Genomic DNA, 25916 nt, shown 5'->3' with positions numbered 1-25916 from the left:
ACGTATTTCTGTAAAGTTGTATATAGTAAATTATTTTTTGAAAAATAAGGTCATAAAGAAGTTTCACTTCTTACGTGTGTACACTAGTACACGCACACATTTTTTTTTATTATTATTATTTGAGCAGGAGTTATCATGATGTCTTATAGCAGTTTTATTTCTAGTGTGAGAAAGTGATGGCGATATACAACCTATATAGCTCTGTCATTTTTCCACACTGTCAATAATACTGCTAATCTATACTAATATTATAAAGCTGAAGAGTTTGTTTGGACGCGCTAATCTCAGGAACTACTGGTCCGATTTGAAAAATTCTTTCAGTGTTACATAGCCCATTTATCGAGGAAGGCTATAGGCTTTATATCATCACGCTAAGACCAACAGGAGCGGAGACATGCGGGTAAAACCGCGGGGCACAGCTAGTTAATTATAAGTCTAAGACTGCCAACTATGTCCACCAAATCCTGCCATCATCCACATTTGCATTATGATCATCATACGGTCTTTTTTCATAATTATAACCCTCAGTAGTATAATAGTTATAATTATTCTGATTCTGATTCTGATTCTGATTCTGATTCTGATTATAATAACCGTTGCTGTAATATTCTTTATTATAATCGTTGGGATATCTATTATTGGTATCTGTATTATAATTATTATAATCTGGCTTATTTGTTTCCTGTCTTTGTGGTCTATATTGTCCACTGTCACTATTCTCACTCTTTTTATCATTTTCTGCGTTATAAAATCCAGAATCGTATTGATTCTGATTCTGATTATTGTAATTATTCTCTCGATGATTGCTACTTGGATTTACAGTAGTCGTAATAATATTCTGTCCTCGATTATTGTTATTAGTATATTGTTCATTATTTCTATTATTCTGAATATTGTAATTGCCGTAGTTGCTTGTCGTTGTAGAAACTTGTCCACGATTCTGATCATTATAATCATTTTGATTATAACTATTATAATTCTCTTGATATCTCACTGTAGTTGTTTCGCGTCGATTATAACTTCCAGAATCTTGATTCTGATTCTGGTTTATGTTAAATTCTCGTTTGTCTGTCTGTCCGTTGAATACTACAGACGCGATGAACACGGGATATACTTTGGCATATAATGCTGGTGTGTTCGGAGCTCCGCAAGATCTACCGAGTGACGTCACAGCAACTACGCGCCAAACGCAGCCATCTTGGATTTGTGCTGGACCGCCTGAGTCACCCTGTAAGATAATTTTATATGAACAATGGATATAATTGTTTTATTTATATTAAATACACACTTATATGTTTATATTTATGATAAATAATTTTCGTTGATTAAAGAAAAAGAAAAAAAAAATGTTGTTTTATTTAGAATATTAAAAATCCTAAACCTGACTAATATTATAAATGCGGCAGTAACTGTCTGTCCGTCTGTTCTACACTTAACCACTGAACCGATTTGAATGAAATTTGGTACAGATATAGTTAGAGACCTGAAAATGACATAGGATAGGATAATCTCGGATATACCACGGAAACGGGAACTGTGCGGGTTACGCGGGTGAAGCTGCGGGCGAAAAGCTAGTACACAATAAATCACTACATAGTATAAAAGAAACTTTAGTACATCTATACAGGTTGTCCCACTGTTGGTATACTAAGCTCAAAGGAGTACGTAAAAAATACTTATAAAATTCCAGACACATTTTTTTTTTTCAAATAGATGAATTTTTAAAACCCTATGTTTGTCGTTTAATATTATGTTTCCATAGACAAAATGCTCACTTAGATAAGCGGTATATACCGGTTGCGCGAACTCAGCGAAGTTAGAGAAGAAAACATGGATTTTCAGGAAAAATTAAGCAAACAATTTTTGACGTAATTTTGTTGTTTTAAGTATTTTTCGTGATCAGTGTATGCAAAACTACAAGTACCTTCGCGCTTAGTATACCAATAGTGGGACACCCTGTATATAAAACATAATCTATACATATAATAAATCTGTAGAAGGGTAAATTCTGTACATAGAAAATATTGAAAAAATAAATAGCAGGGCGTGTTTACTGGATCGATACTAAACCCAAATATGTGATTAAAAAATTTTTTATCTGTCTGTCTGTCTGTATGTGAAGACATCACGTGAAAACTAACGGTTCGATTTCGATGAAACTTGGTATAATTATACCTTATTATCCTGGGCGTAAAATAGGATACTTTTTATCCTGGAAACATATGTATAAAAAAATTAATCTTAATTTTATTCTACGTAACTATGTTTCCTTAATATAAAAATTCAGAATATTTTAAGAACTTGTTTATTGTCATTTAAGTTAGTGCCGCGGTAGCGCCGGCGAATATCAGAAGCGAATGGTTTTTTCAATAGAAAACAGTTAGGTTAGGTAAAGGTTAGACTTTAATAAACAACGCCAAAAGCGAATCGCTTTTTAAAAAATAAAATTGATTTATTTCAGGAGTATTTCCCATAAAGAAACAAACTGGTCGCATTTCGTGAAACGTTCACGATTTAACGATCTGGCCAAACTAAATTGGCCATTTCAAATGAGCAAATCTACGATGGCCTGGCGCGCGGAAAATCTATACTAAACTAGCTTACTGCCCGTGGCTTCGCCCGTTTTCTTTAAAACGATTTGAGATTTAAACTATCCTATGTCTCAAGTTGGATCAAACTGCAAATGGTGTGCGAATTTTATTATAATCGGTTATGTGGTTTAGGAGTCCATTGAGGACAAACATAATGACACGAGATTTATATATATATTATAAGATTAATTAATTCAAAGCTGGCGAAGCCGCGGGCGGTAAGCTAGTTTCTAATCTACACTAATATTATAAAGTTGAAGTTTGTTTGTTTGAACGCATTAATCTCGGGAACTACTGGTCCGATTTGAAAAATTCTTTCGGTGTTAGATAGCCCATTTATCGAGGAAGGCTATAGGCTATATATCATCACGCTGCGACCAATAGGAGTGTAGCCACGGGGGTGAAAGCGCGGAGCAGCTAGCAACAAACAATACCTGACAGGTATCCTTCCTGCCCCGCAGCCTTACTTACTGCCCGCGGCTTCGCCCGTTTTCTCTAAAACGATTTGAGATTTAAACTATCCTATGTTTCAAGTTGGATCGAACTGCACATGGTGTGCGAATTTTATCATAATCGGTTATGTGGTTTAGGAGTCCATTGAGGACAAACATTGTGACACGAGATGATACCTGACAGGTATCCTTCCCGCCCCGCAGCCTTACTTACTGCCCGCGGCTTCGCCGGTTTTCTCTAAAACGATTTGAGATTTAAACTATCCTATGTCTCAAGTTGGATCGAACTGCACATGGTGTGCGAATTTTATTATAATCGGTTATGTGGTTTAGGAGTCCTGCATTGAGGACAAACATTGTGACACGAGATTATGGGTGATACTATACGAGCGGTTTTCCCGCCGCGGGATTCCGCTTCTGAACCGCACTAGTCACAATTTAATATGAAAGTTGTACGCTGCATACTACACTGCGCGGTTTCCCGTCGCGGTTCACAGGCGGGACAAATTCGACCGCCGCATGCAGCGTCAAACCGCCGCTGATAACCGGCGCTTTAAACTACACGGGCGGTTTCCCGCTACGTTACATCATTGTGATGTTCAAATGAACAGAAAACAGCGATAAACCGCGTCCCGTGCAGTTTGATGGTCTGCGGCAGCTTTGGCGAGCGGATTCCCGCGGCGGGAAAACCGCTCGTATAGTATCACCCAATACCTGACAGGTATCCTTCCCGCCCCGCAGCTCGGCCGCACATATGTGCGTGTCGGCGCGCGGCCCGTCGGGCAGCTTGCGGGACGCGCCCAGCACGCGCCGGCACTCCGACATCTCCCACACTGGGATCGATACACTGCGCAGTTCGAACGATTGCTCTCCTCCTGGATCAAATCCATACTTATATTAAAAATGCGAAAGTAACTCTGTCTGTCTGTCTGTCTGTTACTCAATCACGCCTTAACTACTGAACCAATTTGCATGAAATTTGGTATAGAGATAGTTTGATACCCGAGAATGGACATAGGCTACTTTTTACCCCGGGAAATAGGATATAGTTTTATCCCGGCAATCCCACGGGAACGGGAACTATGCAGGTTTTTTTTGACTGCGCAGGCGAAGCTGCGGGTGAAAAGCTAGTTGAATATATTTAAAGATATAAATTTTTAAAAAACTAGATTTCCGCCCGCGGCCTCTCCCGCGCAACGAAAAACCCGCATAGTTCCCGTTCCCGTGGGATTTCCAGGATAAAAAGTAGCCTAATATCCTTTCTCGGATATCAAAAATATCTCTATAGAAAGAAAGAAAGAACTATATATATATATATATATATACATACTAAATTTCATGCAAATTGGTTCAGTAGTTAAGGCGTGATTGAGTAACAGACAGACAGAGTTACTTTCGCATTTATATAATTAGTATGGATAGAAAAATTCGATCACTCAGCGGGACTTGAACCCGCATCCTTTCGCGCCATTCCGGGGCGGATGCCTCACCAACTCAGCCACTCGTGACCCGCCTGAGCGATCGAATTTATTCTATTCTTTCAGTTTTTTCTATTCTTTAGAGTCCCGCCTCCTGATTGAATTTTTTTTTTCTTTATAAATTTATATTTTTTGAATGCCATAAAACCAAAAATATCAAATTCAACTATAAGATTGTATGTGTATTTAGTTAGTGAGGATGTTTGTCACAATTGGGCTGCAATAAAGGACGAATAAATTAGATATATCCTAGTATTTTCTAGTGTTAGATTTTACGCGAGTATACATATTTTAGAAATTAAAGACTTTTTAACGGATTTAAAAAAAATGCGTCTGAAATTTTTAAAATATTTTTTTCGTACTCAGTATATGTAAAACTATAACCTTCTTTGAGCTTAGTATACCAACAGTGGGACACCCTGTATATACAAAAAAAATTAACTGTGATGAAAACTTACGGAACTCAGTTCTACCCCATCCAGTCGCAATTATGGGCTTGCCTGGTGGCGGCGGTCTGCCCAGACAAGCCGGTCTGATCACTTCGGAAAATCTGGAATAAATAAATTAATAATTTATAATATAAAAATGAGGCATATATTATGTAGTTACATATTATGTAAAATTAAATTGTAATATTGACATGATTTTAAAAGAGCAACTATGGAGTTTCTTGCCGGTTCTTCTCCATAGATACTGCTTTCCGAATCGGTGGTAAATGTTAAAAAAATGTTATGAAGATTCAAAAGTGCTTCTAGAAGAAGTCTTATTGAATAAATCAATGTTGTTTGAGGTTTTGAGTTTTGATGCTAAGCGCAAAACTCGAGAACGGCTGAACCAATTTCGGAAATTCTTTTATAATCATATTCCTTTGTTATTAACGGATTTTGATACGGTTTTTTTATAGTTAAAGTGATACTCGGAGAAGGTTTTAGTATATTTTTCTTTTTTATATTTTATTTATATAATGTACTAGCTGTTCCCCGCGGTTTCACATTGCTCTGCTCCTGTTGGTCTTAGCGTGATGATATATAGCCTATAGCCTTCCTCGATAAATGGGCTATCTAACACCGAAAGAATTTTTCAAATCGTTCCTGAGATTAGCGCGTTCAAACAAACAAACAAACTCTTCACCTTTATAATACTAGTCTCTCTTCAGCTTTATAGAGACAAAGCGGACGAAGCCGCGGGCCGAAAGCTGTTTAATTAATAAAATTTATTATTAATATTTTATTCACTTTTACTTACGTCACAGACTTCTCCAACTTGACCAAAGCCAAATCAAAGTAAGACTTCGGCAACTTATACTTAGGGTGTCTAGTTACAGACGCCACTTTGATCACTAACGCCCCAGGGTCGTTTAGATACGAAGACCCTAATTGTACAGCACGGGGTGGACCTCTGAAATAAGAATTTTAATTGTTATTTTTATTAATTAAGGATTATTTAGAACTAGCTTTCCGCCCGCGGCTTCACTCGCGTTTTCAAAGGAAAACCCGCATAGTTCCCGTTCCCGTGGGATTTCCGGGATAAAACCTATTCTAAGTAATCACTCTATATCATACTCTTTCATGCAAATACTACTGAACCGATTACAATGAAATGTTGTGTGTAGCTGAAGACCCAGAATGGTTATATAAAATTAACACAAGCGAAAGCTTAGTATTGGATCAGATCGTGCCGTGTGTGAAATTGTCCTTTAATTTTTATGTATTATTATGTAGTTAGGTATATAATATTGTTCATTATCCTATTAGTTTATATTACAGTATATCATTATCTATATAAAACGGGTTTCATTTTTATATGTAATAAAAATGAAACCCGTTTTCCTTGGTCACGGCATCACGCGTGAACGGGTGGACCGATTTCGATAATTCTTTTTTTATTATATTCCTTGAAGTACGACGATGGTTCTTATGTAGAGAAAACGTAAACATGTACCACGGGCGAAGCCGGGGCGTACCGCTAGTAAATAAAATAAAATTATTAATAACTTACGTAGCAACCGTATTATCCTTATCTTGATATGCACAGTGGGCTGCTGTCAGAACATATCTGTCGCTAAGCAGACTGCCTCCACACTTCCAGGAATAACCACCAGACTGTAAAAGAAATAACAAATTATTGTTTATTTATAATTTACAATTAGAATTTTTTCTATCTATCTTATATATATAAATCTCGTGTCACAATGTTTGTCCTCAATGGACTCCTAAACCACTTAACCGATTATAATAAAATTCGCACACCATGTGCAGTTCGATCCAACTTGAGAGATAGGATAGTAATTTAAACATGTGGGTACCACGGGCGAAGCCGGGGCGGACCGCTAGTAGGTATATATAAAAATGAAACCCGTTTTGCGTTGTCACCGCATCACGTGTGAACGGCTGAACCGATTTCGATAATTCTTTTTTTATTAGATTCCTTGAAGTACGAGGATGATATAGAGAAATCGTAAATATGTACCACGGGCGAAGCCGGGGCGGACCGCTAATTCTTTATAAATTTAAAGAAATAACAAAGATTATAAAAGAGCGTGTGTGCCGAGCACCCGTGTCAGAAGTGAAACTTCTTTGGCAAGATTCAAATACCAAAATCGTCGCCTTACTCCATGACGTGACGGTATTGTGATGACGCGATGAAATTTTACTCTCAACGCGCAAAGAAGATTCACTTAAAAATATTATTTGTAGTAAATATAACTTCACGCTATATGTATAGACTGCTGCAAAGAAAAATATTGGAAAATAAATAAATAAATATTTCAGGATAAATTTCACACACGGCACGATCTGATCCCATACTAAGCTTTCGCTTGTGTTATGGAAACCAAATGGCTGATAAACATACATATATAATTTTAAATAAATACTTATTTAGATAATTAACACCCAGACACAGAGCAAACATCGATGTTCATCACACAAATATTTGCCCCGGGTGGGAATCGAACCCACGACCTCTGGCTTGGAAGACCACTACCAACCAAGCCAACTTCGAATTAATACCTAATTAATAAAAAGCTGTATAAAAACTTACTATACTCTTCGGCCAGCCTAGAAGTGCCATGTGAGGGAACTCCTTCACGCTGACCACCTTACCTCCAACTACCAACGGTACCTATGGAAATAATCCATACTAATATTATAAATGCGAAAGTAACTCTGTCTGTCTGTCTGTTACTCAATCACGCCTAAACTACTGAACCAATTTTCATGAAATTTGGTATGGAGATATTTTGATAACCGAGAAAGGACATAGGCTACTTTTTATCCCGGAAAAATGACGCAATCCCGGAAATCCCACGGGAACGGGAACTATGCGGGTTTTTCTTTGACTGCGCGGGCGAAGCCGCGGGCGGAAACCTAGTAAGTTATAATAACTATTATTTGTAGGTATTTACTACAAAATATAATAGAAAAAAGAAACAAATCAAGTGATAACTGCGTTAAAAACAACCGACTTCAAACTTGCACTTGCAACATTTACAAATACAGACAAAAATGCTCATAAAATTAAAACTACTGGGCCTATCCGAATAAAATTTTTATGGGACGACACCATCCCGCATCCGCATACCGGCCGAATTGATAACCTCCTCCTTTTTTTGAAGTCGGTTAAAAAAACACGCTCTAAGCTGTATTCTCAATGATTCTTGGCAGGTGTACAGGTTCGAATTAAATCTGTCCGTTTAGGGCTGATTTTCCAATCCTTGGTTAAAAGTTATTCGTTGAATAACGTATTAAACTACGATTTCAAAAATGTATTCTAATTACCTGTATTTGACAATTTACAGGTGAAATTTTTATATTATCGTGTAATACTTTATTGGACGGATAAGTTTTAACCAAGGATTGAAAAATCAGAGATTTTACATTAATTCTGTTTGATAAAAAGTGTCTAATTATAAGACAAATTTACGACTTAGATAAAACTTATTCATTTAACTATATTTTATTTTCTTTTTTGATTATTTTAATATAATATAAACTTTAATAACAAGAGAAACCTTTTAAGATAAAGATATAATTTTAATTATTTCTTAGTATAAAAACATTATCTTAAAGTTAAGATATTGTCGTTTATAAATTTAATATATTTTTCATTTTTCGTTGTTTTTTGGACCCTGAAATTATATTATACTAGCTTACCGCCCGCGGCTTCGCCTGCTTTGTCTAAAACCTAATAAATTATATACTAAAACCTTCCTCTTGAATTACTCTATCTATTAAAAAAAAACACATCAAAATCCGTTGCGTAGTTTTAAAGATTTAAGTATAGGCAAAGAGACATAGGGTCAGGGACAGGGTCAGAGAAAGCGACTTTGTTTTATACTATGTAGTGATAGTGATAGTGGTAGTGATAGTGATAGTGATAATGATAGTGATATTAATAGTGATAGTGATAGTGATAAAAAAATACCTCAGAAGGAACGCACGAAGATACGTTGACTCTCACAGGCCGTGGTGATGGTACCAACGGTATAGCTTGTAGTTGCTTCACATCTAGCGATTTGTATTTTTCGCACACTGAAAATATAATGTTCAATAATTGTATCTATACTAATATTATAAAGCTGAAGAGTTTGTTTGTTTGTTTGAACGCGCTCATCTCGGGAACTACTGGTCCGATATGAAAAATTCTAACGGTGTTAGATTTATCGAGGTAGGACAACGAAGTCTCAACTCTCTATAATAGGGTCCCGTTTTACAGTACGGAACCCTAACTAGGGGAAAAAGTCGAATTGATTTGATACTTACTTCGTTCAGCCACTTCTAAATATCTCAGTTTCTCTGTATCACTCATATAGTCTTCGTCTGGTCCAATTATCAATTCCGGGCTAGCATTTTCGACAAACTGCGGCGCGTGTGTTGGCGGCCTATTCGTTATAGGTGGACCATTTACTATGGCTGGTCTTACACCATTTACGAACGGATTGCGTGTTGTATATTCTGTGTATCTATTTATATTTCTATCACTATTGAAGTAAATAGCATCTGGACTAGGTTTCACTGTGTTCTTTCGTTTTGGCTTTTGCGTACTGTAGTTATTGTGTACTGTTGTCTTAGGTCTAGTTTTTGCATGACTAGTTTGTGTGTGCGTTCGTCTGTCTCTTTCTGTTTCGACTGGGTTGTGTGAGATGGAATGATTGCGTTTTGGTTCTGTCTGTGTTCGGATTCGTTTCGTTGTGACGTCATATCTGCCTTGTATTGGATGTTGGATCACAGGTTGGAGCGCTGAGAAGAAATCTGTAAGGGAATTTGAACGTTATTTAGTTTAGAATAAGATCTTATTTTTGAGTGTTTAGCTTGGCTTTGGATTGAAAACTACCTCCTATTATTTTTCATTAATAATATTTGATTGCTTTCAATACTGAATACATGTCACATAAAAATATTCGAAACTTCGACGTTATATTATTAATTAGTTTTACAAGTGTAAGTACCTAAATGATCAGAAATCAGCATTAGAGGAAAATTTATTATTAAATTATTATCCGTAGAAATTAGAGGATAATATTATAAAATAGCTATTTTCACAACCACCTTCTAAATTAGTTCTGTTATAGCTTATACTTACATCACTTTAAATAATAAATGAGGAATTTAAATAGACAAAGTATTTTATAGTTTTGTATGAATTTAATTATTTTATTTATAACTATATAATTAATAAAATAACTTACCAAAGAATTGTCCCGTCGTCTGCGTTATAACGAGCAGAAGTAACGTTGATTTGAGGACCTTACAATCCATGTTGTCATTTTATTCACCTGCAATTGATATATTTTATTAATTTATTACATTTTCTTAAAGATTTTAGGTTTGACAAACTATATGCACCCATTTTAGGGTGCTTGTCCACCAACGTGCGAGGTTGTATAGCGAGGAATGTGTAAATAACCAATCATATCGCTTCATTTAGTATGAAGTTTGAAGTGGTACTATTGGCTATTTACAAACACATTCCTCGCAACAAATACTCCCACATTATTGGTGTAAAAGCACCCTTAAGGTTTTTTTTAATCCACATCAATCGTGTACAAAGGTAAGGTAAATTTAACTTTATTCGATTCAGCTGTTCCTGAGATACGTGCATTCATACAAACAAACTTCAGCTCTATAGTAAATAATTGAATATAGAGTATTGATAAAAGTATATCCACTAGATAATTCATTTAACCGCAAGTCGTAATAACGGCCTTGTTCAATGTTATTGGAATAATTAATTATAAGGAAACCTTTATTTGTAAATATCACTGTTGTTTGTATAGAAATTATTTTAAAAGGATCCCTAAAAATAGCATTGAGAATGCCACAATTATATCTGTAAGATAGGTACATAACACCAATCTTCGAATAGTAAATCATACACTAGATATACACTAGATATTATACATTTTGATAATATAGGAAAAATTAAAACAGACGTTGCAAGCGATCAACCATGTCAGTGTTTAATTATACTAGGTACCTCTCTTTTATACATGATTTTGTTGTTTATTTATGTTGGAAAAAGAAATAATTCTGCACTTTATATTAATTTACTTTGAATTGTATATATGTAGTCAATTTTAAAGTAACGTTTTAATTTTATTTGTTTAGATTTCAATTAATTTTATTTCATTTTGATTATTATATTGTTATTTAAATTTTTGATTATTTTAAAATGTATTTTATTAAGTTAAAATGTATTTAATGTGTATATTTTTTACACGCTTTATATTAGCTTCACCTGTATGTTTGTATGTTTGTAACCGACTTCTTTGGGCGCGATTTTGGCCCACTTTAAACGGCCAGATTTCGTTCAAACTTTGTAGATTTATTGAGGACCGATGACAATACACTAATTTGATAAAATTTTCTATTTTTTAGTTCGGTTTTCTATAAAAAGCGTGTTTTTTAGTTTTTTTAAACTATTAGGGTAAACTTGCATAATTCGTACCTGCGCTTAAATCGTACCTCGTCTATATCTCGGCTTGGGTAATAGTTACCAGCGTCTCTGGTGGCATAAAATGTCAATAATAGTCGGCCATATTGCCATGTGACAAATAAATACCTGTTACGTTGCTCCCGACTAAAATATTTATCAAGTAAGTTTTTTCTTACTTTTTGAGTAATTTTTTCGCACACTTCACAAGAACTGTCTTCCAAGTATACCGTTCATAAGTTGTTTAACTGTTTATTTTATATTTATGCGTATATTTGTGAATATATTTCACATAGGGGAGAGCGGGGATGAAAGTCACATTTTTTTCTTTTTTTATGTAACTTCCAAAATACGTTGTTTAGGAATGATATTTGTATACCAAAGGATAGTGTAATTATTCTGGTACAAAATAAATAAACGTATTTTTGTATAATATTATCAGTTGTAGAAATATTTTGTATTTTCACTCCAAAGAAAAATGTGACTTATAACCCCGGGTCAGGGATGGTTGTCACAATGCCTAGGGTAGGTAGTCACATACTAAGTAGCAGGCAATTTATAAATAGAAAGTCACTTTTTGGTCTTATAATTTTACGGAATAGTTTTTAATTAAGAACTCTTAACCTAATGAAACCGTAGACAGTCTTTATTTCAGTCTGAACATTAAGAATCACAATTTTAGCAAATGTAATTTATTTATTTATTTATAACTCTTTATTGCACAAACTAAAATATGACAAAAATAACATTAATACATAAGAAAGGCATAGTTTGTACAAGAGACGGCCTTATTGCTAAGCAGCAATCTCTACCAGGCAACCTGATGGAAAGGAAATGTATGAAGTTAATGGGATAGTGCAAAAAGAAGAAAAAAATTAGTAGACCAGATGTGCATGTTTCTAGAGCCCAAAATATACAATCCTGGCATTGTACCCAAACCTCTAGATTTGCTTGCTGGGTATGGCGACAAACAGACTAAGCAGAAATCTTCATTCTCTTTCACTTCTTCACTGTTGTCAGATTTCTTCTTGTTTTTATTAGATTTAGAAATCTTCTTCTCTTATTTCTTCTCACTCAATACAAGTTTTGATAATTTATTTTTCTTAGCATCTTGCTCCTTCTTTTTCTCTTCTAAATAGGTCTTTTCCGGTATATCTGTCAGAATGACCGATTTACATTTTCTTTTATCACCTTGCTGTGACTTGCGTGGAGGTGCTTTTGGTAGTGGTTTCAAAATAAGCGGGGATACGTTCAGAGTAGATTTTACACCACTAAGACCTGGTATCGCTAGGGGCTCCCGGGTTCTTACTCCACTTGGACCTGGTATCGCCAGGAGCTCATTGGGAACTTGATTCTACAAAGATTCCCCTAGCATCGGACTTTCTATAAAATTTTCTGGCGTTAGGATAGATGGACTTCCAGCAGGTTCGTTAGGGCGATTTTCCGGTGTTGATTGAAAATTAACGGCAGAAACAAACAACCTCAAAACGCAAATAAAGTCAGCTCGCATACAGGGGGCTGGTTGTCACATGTGACAATCAGCCCCCGAAAATTTGTGACAACGAGCCCCATAACACGTTTTAGAAAAATAACATTGAAAATAAATTCCGATTAATGAATATCTAAAAAACTATACTACTATATTATAAAACACATTTCATCATCATCAAATGAACTGAAAGATTATTACTGTAAAACAAGAACGTATACTTACGAGGTTCGACACAGCAGCACAAAAATTTACTTTTGCTATGCGAAAACAATAAACACTTGTGAAGCCCTCACGGCAGATCGGAGCGGTCTGACGCGAAGTGGGGACAGCGTTGTCACTATATCGCTTTTGCCACGCTGTTCAACAGACTTATTCGATAGTTCAGTTTTGTGTTAAGACCGCTGTGACAACCAACCCATGAGACAACCAAACCCGGTCTCCCCTAGTAAAGCCGGCTTGTTCGTTGACAGTTTTTTTTGCGGCAAATTTGAAATTCTTTTGATACTTGTGCCTATTTCGTACTCGCAGCAACTTCTTAAAACGTACCTGTACGAACGAACGAAAACACCTCAAAAAGGAAACAAGAAAAAGAAACAAGAACAAGATGAAAATGACAGTTGGTATTGCAAAATATGTCAAGAAGACGTTAAAGAAAACATGATTAAATGCGGTAATTGTGAAGTATGGGTACCTACCCATACTTCACAATTACCTACATGAGCTATGTGCAGGGACAACTAAAAAAACAAAATGTTATTACTGCGATGACTGTCAGGATTTGGCAAAGACCATCCGCTGTATTAATAAGATTAATCTAGGTACATTAAAATTAAGAAAAAGAGGAGAAGATTATTAAGATTGTGATTTTTAAGACTGTAAACCAATGATAGGATCTCAAAGTACGATTTAAGAATATACTAGTACGATTTAAGATGAATAGTCTTAAATCGTACTTTTTTTAAGTTTTTGAAAATTGTTTATTTCTCAGAAGTTTATAAGATATATGTTGTTTTTTGTTGAAATACTAATAGAACATTAGTGAAATTATAATTACTTATTATAAATAACTGTGTATCATTGTTCATTTCCAAAAATTTTGAGGTTCTCCTTAAGTGGTACGAATTAGGCAAGTTTCCCCTATTATTTTTTTTTTTAATGTAATTAATTTTTGTAGTGCATGCAGTGCTCATTTTTTATTAGTTGTCCACCATGTCCTATATTTTTTGTGTATTTTTTATGTAAAACAATCGATGTACAGCTGCTAATGAGCCTTAATAAAATAAATAAAAATCTTTATGTATGTATGTTAATGACTAGATGTGCCCCGCGGTGTTACCCGCATAACGTATTGCTCCACTCCTATTGGTAGCTTGTTGATAAATAGACTATCTAACAGTGAAATAACTTTTCAAATCGGACCCGTGGTTCCTTAGATTTGCGCGTTCGAGCTAACTTTATAATATTTCTAGATTTCCGCCCGCCTGCTTTGTCTAAAACCTAATTATAAATTATTTATATAGGTACTAAAACCTTCCTCGAGAATCACTCTATCTATTAAAAAAAACGGATCAAAATCCGTTGCGTTGTTTTAAAGATTTAAGCATACATAGGGATATAGGGACAGAGAAAGCGACTTTGTTAGATAGTTACTACCTATGTAGTGATTTTTTATAACGAGCGAAGCCGCGGACGAAATGTTAGTTTATAATTATTATTTATTACCACGTGTTACATTTGCTCAACGCCCAATTAAGGCTCATAATTGCATTGCTCGTAATTGTCTTTTATGGCAAAGTAATAAACAAGTTATAATTTATTCATAAAAACCATATTATTATGAAAAAATATTGATCATAATCCTACTAATATTATAAATGCGAAAGTTTGTAATGATATGTGTGTGTTTGTTACTCTTTCACGCAAATACTACTGAACCGATTACAATGAAATTTAGCACACAGATAGAAGGTACTTTGATTAACACATAGGATAGGTCGGGCGGAAAGCTAGTATTTATATAAAAATCAATAGAACACTAGTTTTTTACAAATACAATTTGGCGCCATTATTTATTCTCTCCTATCCTATCCACAATATTACCTATGCGAAAGTTTGTGAGGATAATATGTGTATGTATGTATGTTTGTTACTCTTTCCGTCAAATACTACTGAACCGATTACAATGAAATTTAGCGCACATATAGGGTGTTACTAGAATTAACACATAGGATAGGTTTTATCCCGGAAATCCCACTATGCGGAACTATGCGGGATTTTCTTTGAAAACGCAGGCGGGAAGCTAGTACCTACATATGTATAATATAATTGCATGCAGAGATGAATCTTTCCGAATTTTGTTAAAACAATAAAAGGGTAAGATCGTGACCTTTCCTTGACCCATCCATTTACGAGATATTGACTGAAGGTAAAATGGGTTTTACCTACAGACAGGTATATTTTGCCATTTATTTTAATACTAGCGGTCCGCCCCGGCTTCGCCCGTGGCACATATTTCGCAATAAAAAGTAGCCTATGTTCTCTCTCAGGGTCTAAAGATTGTCTGTGCCAAATTTCATCAAAATCGGTCCAGAAGTTTATGCGTGACAACCATACATACATACATACAAACCTTTCCTCTTTATAATATTAATATAGACAACTTGAAGACCGCGAGTTTTTCTAGATTTTTTGGAACGAAGTTCCTTATCGCGCGTTGTGAAAGGGCGCTAGACGGAAAAAATTGTTACGAAAAGTTGTCACGACACTTTTTGCTAGAGTAGTGCGGCGTGCGCGTGGCTCTCGGTCTGTCTCTCTCTAACTTAACACTTCGTTCCATCCGGATGTCCCTTGACATCGCTCAAGTTTTTTTACACGCTTTATATTAGCTTCACCTGTATGTTTGTATGTTTGTAACCGACTTCTCTTGGCGCGATTTTGACCCACTTTAAACGGCCAGATTTCGTTTAAACTATGTAGATTTATTGAGGACCGATGACAATACACTAATTTGATAAAATTTTCTATTTTTTAGTTCGGTTTTCTATAAAAAGCGTGTTTTTTAGTTTTTTTTAACTATTATTATTTTATAAAGAAGTCGCCATAAGTACCTATCTTATGTAACATCATCGACTAAGATCCTACTTTATTACCTCGTTTAATTCAAAAATAAATAACCGATCCTTGATAAGTATATTAAGTTTGAATGAAATCTGTCCGTTTAAAGTGAGACAAAATAGGAATCGGTTACATACAAACTTCATACAAACATACATGTGAAGCTTATTATATACTAGCTGTGCCCTGCGGTTTTACCCGCAGTGCTCCACTCCTGTTGGTCTTAGCGTGATGATATTATAGCCTTCCTCGATAAATGGGCTATTTACACCTAAATAATTTTACAAATCAGACCAGTAGTTCCCGAGATTAGCGCGTTCAAACAAACAAACTCTTCAGCTTTATAATATTAGTATAGATTTATAGACACTTTCATATGCAATTAGCAAGCGTTGATTTGACATTACAAACAGACGGGTCAATTTTTTTTATTCACTCACTTACATAGCTGTAAAATAAAAACAGATTTCCGGTTTTAAAATGATACAGATTGTAACATTTACCACAAAAATACAGACAGAAAAAAACGTATGAACGAACGTGTTTCTTGAATAATTAAGAATTTATATTAAGTAGGTATATTGAATAAATAATGTGAATAAAAAATTGTTTTGCGACAGAAAATAACTTGGTTTTGAATGTTTTTTTGTAACAAGAAGTTCACTATGGCTTCGCTCATTTAAACTTAGTTGAAATAAATAACTATGAGAATATATAAATTATGCCTAACTAGATTTCTGCCCGCTTCACCCGCATTTTCAAAGAAACACCCGCATAGTTCCCGTTCCTATGGGATTTCCGGGAAGAAAGTAGCCTCATTATTAACACATGATTATTTTATAAATTTATTTTATTGAAATTCCCAAACAGATTCGACGCGGAGACCTTCAAGAAAAGGGCATATTTTTACCTCAAAGGCCGGCAACACATTCGTGGTGGCCCTAACATCGCGAATGCATTTTGGGCATCACTTTCCATAAGGTGACCCGCCAGCTCGTGTGCTCAAAAAATTGTCAGAATAAGAATCATCAAAATGAGTCGAATTAAAAACATACAGATAAACAAGTCTTTATTTTTAATAATATATGCGTATATATATGTAAAAACTATGAGTAGAAAGTACTTACAAAACCTGATTGAATTCGTTCTACTAATCTTATTAATTAAAAGCAGTACAGATTAAAAATGGACTGTTATAGAGCGGTCATACGTCCATCTTTTAAAGTAGTTAGAAAATAATATGCCAATCAATAATCTATAAGGTAAATTTTGTTTGTTAATTATTCACAAATTTTGGGTTGAGTGAATCGATTTTGATGATTCTATATTAATCATTATTGATCTTGGGTTTTTTAATTTTATATTCGTTTTAAATTAATAAAGGTTTGGGACAAAAATACTCTTCTCTTGCATTTTCAAAAATGTCGTATGCATTGCGCTATAGATACATGCATCAATGTACAACATAGAAATCGAATACATACGTATCACTACATAGTATAAAACAAAGTCGCTTTCTCTGCCCCTATGTCCCTGTGTATGTATAAATCTTTTAAAACTACGCAACGGATTTTAATGCAGTTTTTTTTCCTACGCTAATATTGTAAAGAGGAAAACTTTGTTTGTTTGTTTGTAATGAATAGGCTCATAAATTACTGGACCGATTTTGATGAAATTTGGCACAGACAATCTTTAGACCCTGAGAAAGAACATAGGCTACTTTTATTGCAAAATATGTACCACGGGCGAAGCTGGGGCGGACCGCTAGTAATAGATGGAGTGATTCAAGAAGGTTTTAGTATTATAATTTGTTATATTTTAGACACAGCAGGAGAAGCTGCGGGCGTGAAGCTAGTTTGTTATATAAAGATAGATCTATTGTAGCAACATGTTTTTTAGAAAAACAAAAAAGCGATATCCCTAGCGACACAGACTATACCAAAGGAAACGAGTATATCCACAGAGTATATATACCTATACAAAAATAAATGCCCCTATGGTGCAGTCCAGTTATTACTCATACAGCATGCATATACATTCTTCAATAATAATTTTTCAAAGAAATAATAGGTAAGTTGATTAACATCAAATATCAATTATATTGAGAACTAGCTTCCGCCCGCGACTCCGTCCGCGCGGATGTCGTGCGTGCGTGTCTTTGCGTGGATGGTTTATTTCTCCATTTTGAGTAACTCGGACAATGACATCTTATAAAAATCTATTGGACCCAAATACGGCTAGGTCTATAATAATACGCAACGTGTGTTCGCGGTACCTACTACAGAACAACGTCTATGGATAACTGAAAAATTGAGATTAATTTTTTTTCTACGTATTTTTCCAGGATAAAAAGTATCCTATTTTACGCCCAGGATAATAAGGTATAATTATACCAAGTTTCATCGAAATCGAACCGGTAGTTTTCACGTGATGTCTTCACATACAGACAGACAGACAGACATTAACGACCTTACATAAACGACCTCCTCAAACCTAACATGTTCGGTTATGCAGATGATACTACTGTCGTAGAGAGGTACCTGTCCAGCGCTCAAGCATCTCAGGTCAGTATCAGATTTGAACGGGAGGCCATGATTTCGCGTATCAACTCAGCCTTGCTGGACGTCACGAATTGGGCCAATGATAATCTGGTTGAATTTAACACTACCAAAACACAGGCGTGTCTTTTTACTGCGAAGCGGAATCCACTTCACCTATCTCCTTCTTTTCATGATGTACCGATAGCATTAACCCCCAACCTCGAATTACTGGGTATGTCGATTTCTGCAAATCTTAACTTTCGTCAATTCATTGAAGCCAAAGCCCAAGTAGCTGCCAAAAAGCTTGGCATATTAGCAAAAGTGAGACATTTCTTCACACCGGCACAGCTCCTTCAACTCTACCAAGCTCAAATTCGGTCGTGTGTGGAGTATTGCAGTCATCTTTGGGCGGGTTCCGCCAAAACTCACCTTGGTGCTTTGGAATCAATGGAGAGACGTGCTTGTAGAATCATTGGCGATCCCTCATTAATTCGTCGTGGCCTTCAAAGTCTTGACCATCGCCGGCAAGTAGCATGCCTATCGGTTTTCTACAGAATTCATTTTGGTGAATGTGCGAATGAACTCCACCACCTGGTTCCATCTTCCCCATTTCTTCACCGCACATCTAGACGGGGAATGGGATTCCATCCCTTCACAGTCGACATTCCTCATGTACGTACGCAGCGTTATGCAAATTCTTTTTTCATCCGAACTGCGAAGGAATGGAATGCTCTTCCATCGTCGGTGTTCCCCGTGGACTACAATATCCAGCTCTTCAAGTCCAGAGTGAATAGGTTTCTTCTGGGTAGACGTGCTCCTAAATAGATCGCATCACTGCTTTACATCAGGCTGGATAGCGGTCAAACGTCTACCTATTTATAATAAAAAAAAAAAAAAAAAAAAGACAGACAGACAGACAAAAATTTTTTTAATCACATATTTGGGTTTGGTATCGATCCAGTAACACCCCCTGCTAGTTATTTTTTCAATATTTTCAATGTACAGAATTGACCCTTCTACAGATTTATTATATACGTATAGATGATTGATTATTCTGATATTGCAATGTTAACAATGTCTTGTTTTTTCTATGATCTATATTTTTCTAGAAAAAAACAATTAAATGGATTTTTAACGATAAATACCTATTCGATTCCAATACGTATCTATTGATAGGTAGCTTATGTCACTAAGGAATAACTAACGGTAGATTTACATCAAACGAACATAGAGATAGAGCAAGAGCATTCTTTTGTGGTCTTTTAGTGATAAACGAAAACTCGAATTCAGTGCTATTCAGAATTAGAACATTGCATAGAATCTTTTCGAACGCAAAGAATGTTCTACGCCTGTTTACACTAAAAGAATTTAACCATAGTGGGGTTAGAATGAGCATTCGTTCGTTTGATGTAAATGCACCGTAACAGCATTTTTTTTAACTAAGCTCAGATACTAATTACTTTTAACTCTCTCCATTATTACTACTATTACATATTATTAAAGTGAAACTTTGTATGTTCTTCTTTCTTTCACGTCAGTACGGAACTATTTTATGATATCAAATTTTACCGCGAAACATGTCAATCCTAGTGGATTTCCTTTGCGTAGGCGAAGCCAGGACGAGCAGTTATCACTACATAGTAGGGTAATTGCGCTGGTTTGCCGTCCAGCTTCTGTTTTCGTCCATTTGACTGACCTGCTACAATCACGTGCGTAAAACTTGAATACAAACCTACCTTCCCGCGCAAGTTTGCACTTTTTACGGTCCATAATGTTTAAGCAACAGTACTATCAACATTAAAATTTGATTTGACAAGAAGAGAGTTCAAAAAATTAACGTAAATGTGGCCGCTTCGCATACGTGCCTTGCAGATGTCATCGCGCGAGAGAAAAATTTGCCGGCGAGAAAAGTTCATGGTAAGGTAAATCACTGTTTTAGCTAGTTTACGTAATGTTTTTGGTACGTATGTTTATTTATAAGCATAATAAACGCAATTATAAGTGTTTATCATACATTTTTATAATACTCTTCGAAATATTAAGTGGACGGATACTAGGTTACCAAATTCTCAAAATATTTGGTTTTCGTCCAAGTGGACGGAAACTCAAACAGCTACGTGAATATTTGTTAGGGTCATTTTACTTTATCGGACCTTTAAAATACTGAATAGTTTCTCCCGAAGTGATCTTTATTGCTATTAGTTTAGTTTTTTTTGGTTTCCGTCCACTGCTATGTCAGTGCTGCCAAAATAAAAAAATATTTAAAGAAGTGGACGAAAACTAAATTTAGCTTTAAATGTTTTAGTTTTCGTCCATGAATGAGTATTGGAGTATCCAAAAATTAAATATAGCCATTCTTTTGCATTACTTCTCGTCTATTTTTACGTATTGAAAAGTTTTCTATTCAGTATCTTCCTTATAAATAATTGGTGAGGGCCAGAGTGTTGTAGGTACCTAATATTGTCATTCATTCAGTCATGTATCATTCTCCTTATGTGAAGTAGAGTCAATTATTCGTAGCATAAATGGGGGTAGGTCAGACATAATACACTGTATTTTTCTTGATTATCATTCACTTGAGTATCATCTTTTATTCTAGGTCTGTTTTGCCAATGCAGTATTTTTTTATTATACTTACTCAACGTATCCTCAGAAAGATCTTATTGTTTTTAGATGGCCTCGAAGGAGTCTAAGAAATCTAGAAAAAAAAGACGCTGCGTACACTGAAGATTCTGTAGCTAAAACTTATTATTATGGCTGTGTGTTTATAGTACGTTTCATTTGATAAACAAAGTATTAGAATGAAAATTTTTGTTGTTAGAATGAATATTTCTGTTTTTTGATGTTATTTCTTAGTCCTGTAATTATTACTTGTTTCATTTACATTGTAAGGAACGCATTCCTTTCTTTATTACGAATGATTATACAGTCATCACTAACGCCTATAAGGACTGCCAAGTGCTACATAGATCTCAGTGTTGACTAGTTATATTGATTATTATTAGTAAAACCACAAGTAAAACTAAACCTGGGTAGTGAGAAATTGTAATGTTAATTAAATAAACGTATATATTTACCTGTAATTGATTTTAAACTTAATAGTTGACCTACCCTCCTTTTTCTACACGGTGGTCGAAAACTAGCTTACACTAGGACGAAAACCAGTTTTTTTGGACGAAAACTAGCATTTACCCTACTTTTGCAGAAAATAATTTAAATAAAAAGATACATCAAAATGATTTATTTTCCCTTAATATTATCTTAAAGAAGACTATATAAGGACTTAAAAAAAAAATTATATGTTTAAGGAAGGGTGCTCCAAAATATTTATTTCGTATCACAAAGTTGGCAACTCCTATAATTGGACGAAAACCAGCGCAATGACCCTATAAAACAAAGTCGCTTTCTCTGTCCCTATGTCCCTTTGTATGCTTAAATCTTTAAAACTACGCAACGGATTTTGATGCGGTTTTTTTAATTGATAGAGTGATTCAAGAGGAAGGTTTTAGTATATATTTTATTAGGTTTTAGACAAAGCGGGCGAAGCCGCGGGCGGTAAGCTAGTAAATTATATCCTAAAACCTGTGCTAAAACCTTCCTCTTGAAACATCTATCTATTAAAGAAAACTGCATCAAAATCCGTTGCGTAGTTTTAAAGATTTAAGCATACAAACGGACACACAGCCACAGCGAATTTGTTTTTTAATTTAGAGACGTTTAAAATATAAGTAATATTATAATTGTCGTGTGAAATCAGACATAAATAGACACGTTTTTTGCTAAGAATTAAGATACGTTGCTTGTAAAACGATTCCGTTAGAAAAATTTCCACACCATCAATGAGAACTTTTAAAACAAAGAAACATAAAATCGAGGTCTGCTGTTTTTATATATTTTTTGTAGTTTTGCCTGGTATGTATCTGGTTTCTGGAAATATTTGTATCAATACCGAATAGGTACCTATGCGAAGAAAAAAAAATTATGCCAATTTTAAGAAAAAAGCGCAGACAGAGAAATATAAAAATTGACACATTTTAGTTTAGTTTAAATGCAACTAGATTTCCGCCCGCGGCGGCTTCGCCCGCGTTTTCAAAGGAAAACTCGCATAGTTCCCGTTCGCGTGGGATTTCCGGGATAAAACCTATCCTATGTGTAAATCCAAGTTACCCTCTATATATGTGCTAAATTTCATTGTAATCGGTTCAGTAGTATTTGCGTAAAAGAGTACATACATACGTACACATACATCCATCCTCACAAACTTTCACATTTATAATATTAGTAGGACTACTACTAGTAACTACTTTTTTGAATACTTTATAGCGTAAGATAATATAAAACTATACTGCTAAATAGTAAATACTATAGTACTTAGTTAGTAAAGAATTTTTAAAATTTATTTCCTCAATGCAATAAAACAGGGGGTGAAAGCCGTTTGTACCATATTCGTACCATGAAAATTTATTTTAACCGCGCAGACGAAGCTGCGGGCAACAACTACCTAGTTGACACACAAAAGTTCATACAAAATATTTATTTTAATTATCTGTATTACCACAGAGTATTACTGCGATTATAACGGAAATAGGACTGTGTGATAACTCATTATTAACAATAATTTTGTTTGAATAAATATACCTACCTATCGTCGATGAAAATACTACGTAGCCGCTTGTCATTGTTTCAATACAGTACACACATATCAATTATCAAAATATATATTTATTTATCTATTAGGTCTTATTTAATCTATATCTATACGTAAAATATTGTTAAATTGATGATGATTGATGATGAAGTAAGTTGTTTTTGAGTGAAGTCAAAAGAGACAGTTCGATTTTCAAAATTCAACATTTGAAAAATGGTGGCAAATTTTTAACCTTTTTTTAAACCCATTTAGAAAATTCTTTCGCCATAAAATAATTATATTTTCTAATATATTTTTAAGCATCTCTTGATTGTACAGATTTTATTCAAACAAACACACATTCTTTATGTTTGTTATTATTGCAAAGTTACGGAAACGAAGGATTGAAACTATTAAAATATATTGTAATATATTCACATACCTAACAACGCAATTTTTTCCTCTTAATTTATCATAATTAAAAAAATCTTGCCTATTTTTTATTTAAATCGAAGACTTGATATGAAATAACGATTCTATCTATACTAATATTATAAACGGGAAAGCCTGTTTTCATTGTTTTATTTCAATGTTTGCTATCTAAAATAATAGTCGAAGAGTAGTACTAATACTACTAACTTTTCGCGTTTTGATCACGGATAAAACCGCAGGGCACAGCTAGTATACATAAAAAGAAACAAAAAGTACCTACTTATGTACATTATGCCAATTACAATTTATAAACAAACAACTTTTTACAACACTTATAAACTAATTAAAATACATGACATTAAAAATAATTAAAATAGATATACAACCTTGTTTTTAAACGCAGCAAATGGTCCTTATAATGCAATAACGAAACATATAATTATTGAATACCCACTTAATTAATAAATAATCTATGTACTTGTATCACTATCACAACACGACTGTTCCCTTCCACGGTTAGATATATACTGATGTAGGTACTGATGTTTTGTCGTCGTTGATTGTGCTTGCGCACGCCAAGGCTAGGGTTGGTAGTTTAAAGTTTTATTTTTAATTTATTATTATTTATTACAGTTAGAAAATGTTAAAATAACTTTAAACTACGGCCCATATGAACTTAAAGCTACTTTAATATTAACTAAACATAAAAACCTATCAAAATCTGTTGCTTTTTTTTAAATATCTAAGCATACAGACGCACAGGCAGCGGAACTCGACTTTGTTTTATACTATGTAATGATTAAAAGCATGTAGTTTTGTTTAACCTAAATTAGTAAAAAGTCTTTGTGTTATTCGAGACTAAGATATGTATCTATCTAGCTTTTGCATGCTGTTTTGCTTTGATGTGTTATACATACATTTTCCTATGTAGGTCTAGGTACTATTTTCTATTTTTGTAGTAATATAATATTTATTTATTATTAAACAAATAGCCTTATTTGTAATGGCTCTGGTAAATGGTACTTAATTCAATTAACAAGTTTTAGAACAGTTTACTCCAATAGACGAAGGAAAACATAGGGAGAAAATAGACTTTCCCAAAAATCAAAGTTTGAAGACATGAACATCTGCCCGCGCTTGGCCAGCGTGGTGGATTATGGCCTGTATCCTCCTATAGGAGGCCCGTGTCCCAACAGTGGGAACATAAATGAACTGATTATGTATTTATATAAAGAATTAAATAAAGTTTTATTATATTATACTTCATGCAACTATTAGCATAAAATACTAATTATATTCTGGTTTTGCTATCCACCTGTTCTATTCACATGCTTTATTTTTTTGCGATGACGTAACTATTTTAGAAGAGCAACAAATATACTCGCGTATAATAATATATGTATTAATTATACAACAAATTAACATAGTCTCTTGAGAAGAAACGATTATTGCCAAATTGAATAATTACCTGACTAGATTAAGATTTATCCAGAGTTATTTTAAAAGAATATTTTGTTAGGTTCGATATGCTCTTTGAGAATTTTTATTAAGTAAGTACCTACAACTATTTTTTTTTTACCTAAGTGAAAACTTCTTTAGCGGCGTTGGGTATAAAATCTTAAAATCGCGTCAGGACACGTGGCCTGATCGAAAAAGCGTAAGACGGATTTTATTATTTTTTTTAGCCTTTATATTCCATGCGTAAGACGGATATCATTCCAAAATATCAAACATGCTGAAATTTTCACTTCTGCCGGCACTCCCGGAGTGCAACCCGTCTTTTTTTTCTAGTACGAATATGTTCTGGGGAAAAACAGTATACCATTGTACTTAATATCTTATAACTTTGTGGATTACAGGAGAAAAATTACAACAAAAAAATTGTGTAGATGTATTAGGCTACGTAGGTTTCAAATATGGCATAACAATAAAACTATGGTAGGTAATGGCAGTTATCATTTTATTCTCCGGACGGTGATATGTGTACATTGCCTGCACTATAAAAATACAGCCCCAAGAAGTCAACTACCGATGTGGTTTGTTATAATAATTATCATCACGCTAAGACCAATAGGAGCGGAGCCACATGGATAAACCACGAGGCGCAGCTTGTATATAAATATTCTTCTACTTTTTATAAATCTGTCAATCGACAGCCCTAAACCGGGCGCCATTAATGAGTAAGTAAGGAGGCTGTCTCTTGTGGTAAGTTTAAGTGATATCTTGTACTTGAAGTTGCAACTTATATGCTGTTATG

General features: G+C 34.5%; 2 protein-coding genes across 3 annotated transcripts; one reads left to right on the top strand and one right to left on the bottom strand.

The window, feature by feature from the left end:
- Positions 1 to 198: 198 nt before the first annotated feature.
- LOC123704566 (ovochymase-2-like) lies at positions 199 to 24171 on the bottom strand. 2 transcript variants are annotated; one of them, XM_045652944.1, is made up of 10 exons: positions 24046 to 24171; positions 10211 to 10297; positions 9285 to 9773; positions 8947 to 9053; positions 7564 to 7644; positions 6520 to 6623; positions 5767 to 5919; positions 4980 to 5071; positions 3758 to 3918; positions 199 to 1228 (listed from the first exon to the last, which is right to left on the bottom strand). In XM_045652944.1, the coding sequence occupies exons 2-10, from the start codon at positions 10278 to 10280 to the stop codon at positions 449 to 451; spliced, it is 2037 nt and encodes a 678-aa protein (XP_045508900.1). In that variant the 5' UTR covers positions 10281 to 10297; positions 24046 to 24171; the 3' UTR covers positions 199 to 448. The 2 variants fall into 2 exon arrangements, with proteins under 2 accessions (XP_045508900.1, XP_045508902.1); XM_045652946.1 differs by lacking the exon at positions 9285 to 9773.
- On the top strand, positions 18559 to 19425 carry LOC123704508. The gene has a single exon (XM_045652887.1). It carries the CDS (start codon positions 18559 to 18561, stop codon positions 19423 to 19425), a length of 867 nt encoding a protein of 288 aa, XP_045508843.1.
- Positions 24172 to 25916: the final 1745 nt, after the last annotated feature.

This window comes from Colias croceus, chromosome 30 (genome assembly GCF_905220415.1).
Source record: "Colias croceus chromosome 30, ilColCroc2.1".
NCBI lineage: Eukaryota > Metazoa > Arthropoda > Insecta > Lepidoptera > Pieridae > Colias > Colias croceus.
This window is presented reverse-complemented; position numbering and strand designations above follow the sequence as displayed.

Coding starts and splice junctions, on each gene's coding strand:
- LOC123704566 (XM_045652944.1), bottom strand. CDS start 10,280: ATGGATTGTAAGGTCCTCAAATCAACGTTACTTCTGCTCGTTATAACG. Junction 9,774..10,210: donor GACGACGGGACAATTCTTTG/GTAAGTTATTTT, acceptor ATTCCCTTACAG/ATTTCTTCTCAGCGCTCCAA. Junction 3,919..4,979: donor ATGGGGTAGAACTGAGTTCC/GTAAGTTTTCAT, acceptor GATTTGATCCAG/GAGGAGAGCAATCGTTCGAA.
- LOC123704508 (XM_045652887.1), top strand. CDS start 18,559: ATGTTCGGTTATGCAGATGATACTACTGTCGTAGAGAGGTACCTGTCC.